A 9989-nucleotide genomic window follows, 5' to 3' on the forward strand; every position below is an offset into this window, starting at 1 on the left:
CGGAGCACCCCTCCACCGTGCAGGTCAATTAATAGGGGGAGCAACTAGTTTACGAGCGCTCCTTCGGGAGCCTCGCAACGATCAACGCCACTTGGCGTGCTCTCAGGCATTCGCCACGTGTCGCGTTCTGGCCGCTCCTTTCGGATTTTTTTTTAATTTTTTCACACGCGTTTTTGGCTTTTTTAACTGTTTGTTTTCGGATTTTTTTGATGTTTTGGTTTTCACCCGGTCTTCCTTAGTTTTTCGATCAAAAAAAATTTGAAAAAAAATTTTTTGCGCGAAAAAAACGCGTTTTCTTTTTTTTCATTCGCGAAAGTCACGGTTTTTTTCACGAGAGGCACGGTTGTGCTTTAGCTAGAGTCACGGCCGTGCCTTTCGGAAACGGAAAAAAAACGCGTTTTTTGTTTTTTTTTCTTTTACGAGAGTCACGGTTTTGCTTCCGCGAGAGGCACGATTGTGCTTTCGCGAGAGTCACGGCCGTGCCTCTCGGAAAGGGAAAAACAAAACACGTTTTCTATTTTTTTCTTTCGCGAGAGTCACGATTTTGCTTCCGCGAGAGGCACGGTTGTGCTTTCGCGAGAGTCACGGCCGTGTCTCTCGGAAAGAAAAAAATACGCGTTTTCTTTTTTTTTCTTTTGGGAGAGTCACGATTTTGCTTTCGCGGGAGGCATGGTTGTGCTTTTCGCGAGAGTCATGGCCGTGCCTCTCGGAAACGAAAAAAAACGCATTTTCTGTTTCTTTTTCTTCCACGAGAGTCACGGTTTTGCTTCCACGAGAGGCACGGTTGTGCTTTCGCGAGAGTCACGGCCGTGCCTCTTTCGGAAAGGGAAAAAACAGTGCTCCCGGTTCGGGTTTTTCACCCGGTTTTTTCGTCCGGTTTTTTTCGTGAAAAAGAAGTTCATCAAAACCTATCAACATGGATCTAGTTTTGAAGATCTCGATGCGAGGAATCCAATGATGAAAACGGTTCGAGATTTGGACGCACGGTTTAAGAGATAAAATGTTTTGAATAAACGGATCTACGAAAAAAGGGAAAACTCTCAGATTGCGACAAGTGGCGCGCTGCATGTGCGCCACTTCTCGCGATCTAGAAAAGTGAAGTGTTCTTTGCAACGAGTACTCCTTAATTAATGATTTTGATTAATAGGACGTCCCGGCTGGACAATGATCGAGATGGGAGCTAATATTTCACGTGTTATGCGACGCGTATTGACCAAATGCGCAAACGCTCGCGCTATGGGCTGGACCAATAGATTTTCACCCCGTACTGACCAACTCGTGTGTTTTAGCCTCCTCGGTTGTTTCTTTGCCTAGCTCCCGCTGGCTTAAGGAAAAATATTCGTGAATTTGAAATGTGTTGATAAGTTTCTAAAAATTCTCAGGAATGTTCGTGAATGTAATAAAAAATTATTGATTTTATTTTTTTACAAATTCGTGATTTCAAAAAAATTTCATGAATTCAAAAATGCTTGTGAGTTCAAAAAATGTTTACAAATTCAAAACGTTTTCATTAAATCCAAAAATGACCGCAAATTCAAAAATGTTCATGAATTTTAAAAATGCTCGCGAGGATGAAATATCTTCAGTAATTTCAATAAACATGCAATTTTCAAAAAAATTCTCGACTTTCAAAACAAATGTTCATGAGTTTGGGAAAGATGGTCATAAATTTTCGATTTTTTTTCTCAAATTCAAAAAGTTTTCCCAAATTTACATAATCATGAATTCATGATTTTGAAAATTAATCATGAATTTGAAAAATGTTATTGAAAAATAAAAAAGTTCATTATTTCAAGAAAAGCATTTACAGATTCAAAATACGTTCGTAAATATCAAAAATGTTCATGGTTTTAAAAAGCATTCTGAACTTTTGAAAATGTTCACAAAAAAAGAAAAAGAAAGAGAAACAAGAAAAGCAAGGAAAAGAATAGAAAAGGACAAAAAAGAAATAATACAGAAAATACAGGACTGCCTTACAATCCAACTTGGGGAAAACTAAAATAGGCTGACGTACAATCGTACTTGAGTGGATGTAGCCATGGGAGGGGTACGCGTTTGGTCGCTATGCAGCGATCCTACGCGCCAAATGGGAGCCGTGGAAAGAAGGTTCTATCAAATGGGCTGGAATAGAAAGAAAAATACATCGTGTGTTTTTCGGAAACGACTATGTCTCGTTTCTAGCGAGACAAAGCCGATCGCGTCAGGTGACGTGGGAATTGGCTGGCTCAGTAGCACTGTTCGTTGGTTTCAGTTTAGGACGGTCAGCTTTCTTATTCTGTGCCTTGATGTCTTTTTTTCCGTTTTTTTTCTTTTTGTTATATTTTAAGAAAATGTGTACTCCATCCAAAACCATTCTCGTGTCACTAAATTTGCCATCAAAACCGTGTGAAGTTGCCATGTGTTCGTGACACTCGTATGACACTTATCATGGTCTTTAATATATTTTTTACCACATATTTATGAATCTGTTTTCGCAGTGTTTTCGTGGCAACACGCAGGTATGATATTGTTGCTCTATGATGTGTCTTTTGCCATGATTTTGTTTGCACTTATGGGTGGCACATGGGGAATCTCCCATTCGGTATGATATTGTTGCTCTATGATGTGTCTTGCCATGATCTTGTTTGCGCTTATGGGTGGTACATTGGGAATCCCCAACATTCTTATGCACTGTTTTTTTCTGTATCTTGTTAACTCTATTGGATCAAGGCGTTTCTGCAACAGAAAATCGATGAGATGTATGTTTTCTCAGAAAGATCAAGCTATTGGATCAAATGCATCAAGTCATTGCACATGGAGAACACCAGAAATTAGCTCGTTGGTGGCTGGGCTCGCACAAGGTGACAAATATTCACAGGCACAAATGTTGAATGGAACAGCGACAGATTTGAGAGCACCAAAAAGATGAGAAAGATGCATCCGGCCGTACGTATCATTTCCGCAAGCTTAGATCAAATGCGCACACAGATGAAAGGCCAAGAACAAGAAGGGGGGAAAATTACAGGGGGGAAGACGCTTAGCATCGGCGCAGAGGGTAGAAACAGAATCACAAAAAAACTAGCGATACTTCCTGGACGAGGAGTTCATGAACCTGATGCACTCCTCCACGGCTTCGCTCTTGTGGGAGTCATCGGCGACGGCCACCGGCCCGGACTGCCGCCTGCTGCTGTTCCTCGCCGGCGTATACTCCGGCGAGCGTGAAGCAGCACTGGAAGTGGAACTGGAAGAGCCTCTCCTGCTCGGCGCCGACCAGAAGGCCGTGACGACGCTCACCCTCGCGCGCCGGTAGAACCTCGCGGCGGTCCACCGCGCGGTCCTCAGCAGGCGGCAGCCGCCGCGCGCCTGCCTCGGCCGGGCGTCCCGTTCCGTCCGGGCGCCGGACCTGCTGGCCTGCCGGGAGAACATAGGGTTGGCGCTGGTGGTGGTCTCCGGGCTGATCCTGGTGCACTCGCTGCCCTTCCTCATTGCCGGCCGGATGGATGGATGCCTAGCTTGCTTGCTTGCTAGCCCAAGATGGTGGGTCAGTGTCTACGTATCACACACACCAGGGTGGCCTAGGCACGCCTCGTTTTATACTATGATGAGGCAAGGCAAGGCAAGACCAGAGTATCTATGTAGCCTGCTCAAAGGAAAAGCAGCAGGCTGGTACACACTGCAAGAGTATGTGACAAGAGCATGAAAGGCATGGCTCAGAAAAAGGAAAAGAGGCAAAGCGGGGAGACAAGCTAGTGAAAGGAAAGTTTGGTCTAATTGACCGCCAAAATGGTAGTCCTCCCGATCAGATCACGCAACCCCATGAAGAAGAGGTGTACGCATCACCTCTTCCAGATCCTTCAATATGACCGCCAAGGCCAAGGCTTTAGCTCGCAGCCTTCACGAAGAGAAAACACGACAAGAAGGGGGTGGTGGGGCGCACCGGCGCAGTATATTCTTGTTGCCTAGCGGTGGTGGTGGTGGCCGGAGAATATCTCCCGTGGAAGCGAGCGGTGCGGCGCGAGCAGGTCTGGCGAACCCAGCCGAGGTGCCCTGAATGGGAGAGAAAAGGGAAAGGGGGGAAAAGGACGCGGTCGATGCAGCGAGGGAGGCGCTGGGCCGGGCGGCTCTTTTGAGGCCGGCAGGCCGGACCCCCTCCCGTCCCGGCCAATGGCGCCGCGCACCAGTGCACACAAGGCGACGCCCCGACGCTGGGCCGGCCGGGGGGACATGGAATTGACGGGGCGGGGCACGCGACGGTGCTCTCGCTCGCCGCGACGCGAGGGACAGGGGTGGGGGCGCGCGCGCCGTCCGAGGCACGGTGACATGGGACGCGACGTGTGCGGCATGGCGCGGACGACCGGACCGGTGGCCGCCGCGGGCGCCAATCATTGCGCAGTCGCGGGGGGCGTTTTCTCTCGGGAAACGGGACGCTGCATGCATCGTCGCTGATCGATCGACCGGCAGGCAGCCAGGCCCCCCCTGCTCTGCGTGTCTGCTCCGGCAGACAGATCGCTGCGGGGCTGTACGGCGGCGTGCCGGCAGGCAGCTCTGGCTCTGCATGCAGTCGTCTTTGCTTTCCCTGCTCGCTTCGGATGCTGATTGTCCGGCCGTGCTGTCCCGATACAGGTTTCATGGTGTGACGGGTCATCTTGGAGACCGGGAGGTGCGGTTTTTCTTGTCGTTTTGAGAATCCAATCCATCCCTACGCTTTGACTGGACCCGCCACGTTAGTGCCGTTCAGTTCTTGAATTCAGGTTTGCATGCATGATTGCTCGGGCGCAAAATGGAAAAAGGATTATTCCATGCCTAGTATTTCTTGGGAAGTGACACGACTGTTTTTTAGGGCAATCAACGCTAACACGTCACTAATGCAGTTAAAAAAAGTTTTGCGTTTTCGGACAAACACGTTATCTTCTCATATCTGAGTACACGGCTCATCTAAAACGCATTACACGAAACTGATCCTCGGAAACAAAATAAATGTTCGTCCCTGTAAGTCCTGCTACTGCACTCCTTGACCGGATGTCCAAATCTGGAGGCACAAGACAGACAGGGACCATTCATTCAGTTTCACTCATAACGTCCCCACAGAGAAAGTTTCACTCATAAGTATTTTTACGCGACATATGGTCCAGTATAAAAGACCTAAAGCATGGCGTGGTGGGTAGGAAAACATTTCACCCCAGTAGGTAGGTTGCCTTTCTTCTGGGAGGGTCTTCCATGATGCTGGATGCATGCAGAGCTAAGGGAACTCGGCACGTTACAAAAGTTGCATTATTAGGGTCGCATACTACTACAGCAAAAAAGGAAAAACAAGCCAGTTACCCAAAGGCGCACTTCACCCAGGAACCTCGAAACGCAACCAGGGTGCTAGAAGCCTTGACCGGTTCTCACCGTCGCGTCGAGAAAGACGCGGTAGATTTTTCTTTCTCTTCCGGCCCGTGATCACGGGCCCTTCTTTCCTCTTTCCTTTTTTCAGTTTTAATTGGACTGGACTACATATATGAGGAGGCACTATTTCGCGCATAGGACGGCGAATAGCCACCAATCGCGCACAACCCAGATTTTATTTCTCTTCTTCTTGTAAATGATATGACCATTCTATGAGAAATAAAGTCTTTTATCCGTCAAAAAATCGCGCACAACCCTGCAACCACCACGCATTTTCGGCCCGCCAATGTGGGCTGGGGGCTCCTGGCTTTTTATCCTTTTCTTTTTTTCTTTCTTTTGTTTTTCGTGTTTTCCATTGAGACTATTGACAAATCTTAAATTCGAAAAAATTCTTAATTTGAAAACAAATTCAAAAGATGTAAATGAATTTGAAAGATGTTCAGGATTTCACAAACTGTTCAAGAATTAAAAAAAACACACGTGCAAAAACTAATTGCAATTTTAAAAATTCTTCCCAAATTTCAAAAAAAGATCATCTATACAAAAATGTTCATGAATAATCTTCACACATTTCAAAAAATGTTTGTTAAATCAAAAAAATGTTCATGAATTTTAAAAAATGTTCACGGGTTTTAGAAAAATGTTACTCTATTTGAAAAATGTCATGAATTTGTAACAAAATTCGCAAATTTTTAAACAATTCACGACTTACAAAATGTTCATAATTTCAAAAAAAATGTTCATGGGTTTTAGAAAAATGTTACTCCCTCTGTTCCAAAATATAGCGCGCCCGTGCTTCCCAATGTTCAACTTTGACCATATATTTAACCAACGAGACCAACTACGACGGGAGCAAAAGTTATATAATTGAAAACTTCTTTTGAATACGAATTCACTGGTATAACTTTTACTCCCGCCGCAGTCGGTCTCGTAGGTCAAAGTTGAAGTGCGGAAACCGAGGACGCGCTATATTTTGGAACGGAGGGAGTACTGAATTTGAAACGTGTCACGAACTTGTAAAAAATGATCGCAAATTTATAAGCAATACATGACTTACAAAATGTTCATAATTTCAACAAATATTCACGAATTCAAAATATGTTCACAAATTTGGAAGATGTTCGCTAAAGAAAAAATGAAAGTAAAATTGAAATGAAAAAGAATAAGGAAAAAAAGTGAAAAAAGTAAAGAAGATAATAATGATAATAAACCTGTATAAAAACAATACAAAATGGTCTCGGAAGGTTATAAAATCTCCCCAAAACCGGAAGAGGAACGTATGGTACTTGGGCTGGACCAAATTTAGGTAGCGACCAACAGGGGGTGCGTTTGGTCGAGAACGATCGGCGGGAGCTCCTCGTTAGCGCCTTTTTTAGAGAATACCTGTATTTTTTTTCATACTCATAACAATTACAAATACATTGTTTTGATCTAAGTTCCAGAAAAAATACAAAGTAACTTCTATGACTAAGAATTACAATGAGATCCTTGCAAACACCTTTGTGGTATCAACCCTTGCTAGAATAAATAATCCCAAGACATTGGTAAAGAGGCTGCAATTGGACTGAAACAACGATGTTGTCACTCTTTCACCCGCAGGAACATTACCAATAATGATTTTCAAAGCGCCTTGAGTCGCGCATCTAAAAAGATGGGAAGCCTTGATCGATGAATGTATCTGGGCCGAGGATGATACCCTAGAAGTGCAGGCCGTTGACAGTGCAAAATACTGTTAGATCCCTCTGTAGGGTTCCAAGTGCAGCTAGAAGTCTTAGATCGGAGGTTGCACCGAGGGTTTATCCAGGTTCAAACCTCCGTAGAGTAATACCCTACATCCTGCTTGCTTCTGCTATACATGGTGGAGGGATACCTCATGCGAGGGGTTACAATGGTGTATGAGATTGCTACCAAGAGCTGTTATCTGAGAGAAGATGATATAGGGGATCACCCTACCTCCCTTTTTATAGGCAGGGAGGTCAAGGGTTTACATGGTGGTAGATGCGATTTGGGGCACCGCCACCCTTAGTCTTGGTCTCTTGGAGGGCACGAAGGTCGCCTGCGCTCCGTTAGGGCTTCCCTTCTGTACTAGGCCGGTGGGTGATGGGTGAAATTTTTACACTGATCCACCTTTTGTTTAAATCGAGATATTTCATTAAAACCGAGGAATTCACTCTGATATTGCTACTAATGACTAATGAGGGCAAAGGATTCAACAAATCCTCTCTTTGATGTGTTTCCACATGAGATGGCCTAAAAAGGGAAGAAAGCACGTGTGAACATGGAAAGGAATAGAAAATGAGATTGAAGAAATCATCAGGAGGCGCACCAGAGGAAACAGTGCAAAAGACGGTGTTCCATACGACCGTGAGTGCTCGTGTGGCATGGATTCCGAGGCTCCTCGTCCACCTGAACAACTTTTATAAAGGGGACCACGCCAAAATGTCAACAGAACACACTACAAAATTTGATCTATTTTGCGACGTTCACCTGTGTCACGTATAACCCTTTTTCTTCACGGAAAATACCCTTGTGACATTTTCTGGCCGTCACCCTCTTCGTCACGTAAGCGCCATCATAGAAAAAAAGTTGACAGTACCACTTTTTTTGTCACGCGATCGCATTTTAGGTGACGAACCTAATAATGTTACCGACCCCCGTTTTGAGTGACGGCCCAGAATGTCACCTATTATAGCCCAATCTATCGCATAAGATCATTTTGGCAACGATAATTCGTCATCGGTGATCAGTCCGGGGGGGTTGACCGATCAAAGATTCAGACATGTGGGGCCAGAAGTTGCTGAGGTGGCTTCTTCCATGTGGGTCCGACGTGGGTTTTATCACCGACCGTCCCGTCAGTAATAATTGGGCGTTAGTTTTGACCGGTCAAAGCTACTGACATATGGGCCCAGAAGATGCGGACGTGGCTGCTTACAAGTGGGACTAGACATTGTTGACGACATGCATTTACGTCACAATTACCGTCGCTTGTAGAAAAAAACTGTAATTTATCTATTATTAATTTTGCCAGCGAATCTGTATTTAATTTGTAATTTCAGGAAAATAGATTGAAATTTTGATTCGCTGTAATATGAGATTTCAAACATTGGCAACAGATCTTCCATTATAAGTGAATCCTGACATTTTACAAGGAGAACTAAAGGAAAAATTCTCGAACAAAGTAAAATTAAGTTGACTATAAGCATGAGGCCATCGGCGTTTTTCAAACGCTGTCTTGTGCTGACTGCGTGGACTTCCTTAACAGGTGACTGAGCATTGCCTCCATATGTCTTTGCCTTTTTTCAAAGACAGTGGATTTCTTCTGCTGATCCATTTTGATATCTTCAATCTCTTGTAGCTGCTTCTTCTTAAGTTCTTTAATTTGTACTATCTCGGCAAAAGGTATTACATTCAACTCTTCATGAAACATACCAGTTGCCTTTTTTGCATCTGCCTCTTGAGTTGCAATGACGTGTTCTAGCTCACGGATGTGTTCACGAGAGGACGAATTCTTCCCGGAGGAGGATGAGACACCCATGCTTGAAAGTAAGGTGCTTGAGGAGCTCTTTTCCTGAATGATTTCTGCATCAGGTCTTGCTGTCGTATCAAGCAATTTTGATGGTGTATGCATGATCCTCAATCATTCTGCAATACGATTGATAGCAGTCTTAGAGAAGTGTTTGATAGTTTGAATAATTATTGCCAAACTATAAATTTGAAGCCTACAAATTTGGCAGCACTTACGATTTGTTTTTCCGCAGTTAGACTCAATGTAGGATCTTTATTTGTAGTGCACGTAGGTTCAAGCAAGTCTCCACCAGATTGATTATCAATGTTGTCCTTAGGCTTGTATCAGATTTATCAATTGGTAAACACTAATACTGCAAGAAATGTAGTAATCCAACATAAAGCTTTTGCAATAAGGTAGTACAAATACTTACCATATGCCCGAAGTGGGAATAACATTTTGTAGGTGCAGTGTTCTGGCTGAGCTTCAGAGTAGATGGTTTTCCTTGTTTCTTCGCACGAAGTTCCTATGACATGAAGCTCAAATTTAATATGATGTTTCCAGAAGTACGGATTGACAAGTTGAAAAACGAAGAGTGTGTATCACATACATTGGAGTGATCCTCACACCACTGGTCCACAAGTTTCAGCCAATTTTCTTCATTTAAATAATCAGGCTTTAACGATATAGCCTGCTCACGGGTGCTTTTTTTTACCTTGTTCCAGTAATTGTTCCTAACCGTAATATCGTGACCACATTTCCTCACAAATGCATCCTTCGGGTCAATATGACCCATTCCCTGCACAAAACATACACCCATTTACGATAGAACATATGCACGTCTAGTTTTAATAAACGTTTTACATCACAAGTTCAACTTTGTAGATGAATTAGCAATCAGGAAAGAAAGTTTAACCATGTGAATAGATGGGTTGTTCACTATAGATCTTGTTGCAGTTGAAGATGAAGGTCGGCTATGGTGCGCTTTTTCCCTAGTGCCACCCTAGAATCATACATTGCTTGGACGAATGCACACGAAGACATAGTTTAGAAACAAAAATCTAGAAGGTACTAATCTGATGTACAAGAAATCTGTACTTGAGAAGTAGTTTTCTTA

At 44.0% G+C, this 9989-nt stretch overlaps 1 protein-coding gene across 1 annotated transcript; it reads right to left on the minus strand.

The window, feature by feature from the left end:
• Nucleotides 1-2846: 2846 nt before the first annotated feature.
• On the minus strand, nt 2847-4898 carry LOC109739281 (uncharacterized). The gene has a single exon (XM_020298364.4). The coding sequence runs from the start codon at nt 3463-3465 to the stop codon at nt 3058-3060; it is 408 nt and encodes a 135-aa protein (XP_020153953.1). The 5' UTR covers nt 3466-4898; the 3' UTR covers nt 2847-3057.
• Between the last annotated feature and the right edge of the window lie 5091 nt (nt 4899-9989).

The sequence above is a fragment of the Aegilops tauschii genome, chromosome 3, assembly GCF_002575655.3.
Source record: "Aegilops tauschii subsp. strangulata cultivar AL8/78 chromosome 3, Aet v6.0, whole genome shotgun sequence".
NCBI lineage: Eukaryota > Viridiplantae > Streptophyta > Magnoliopsida > Poales > Poaceae > Aegilops > Aegilops tauschii.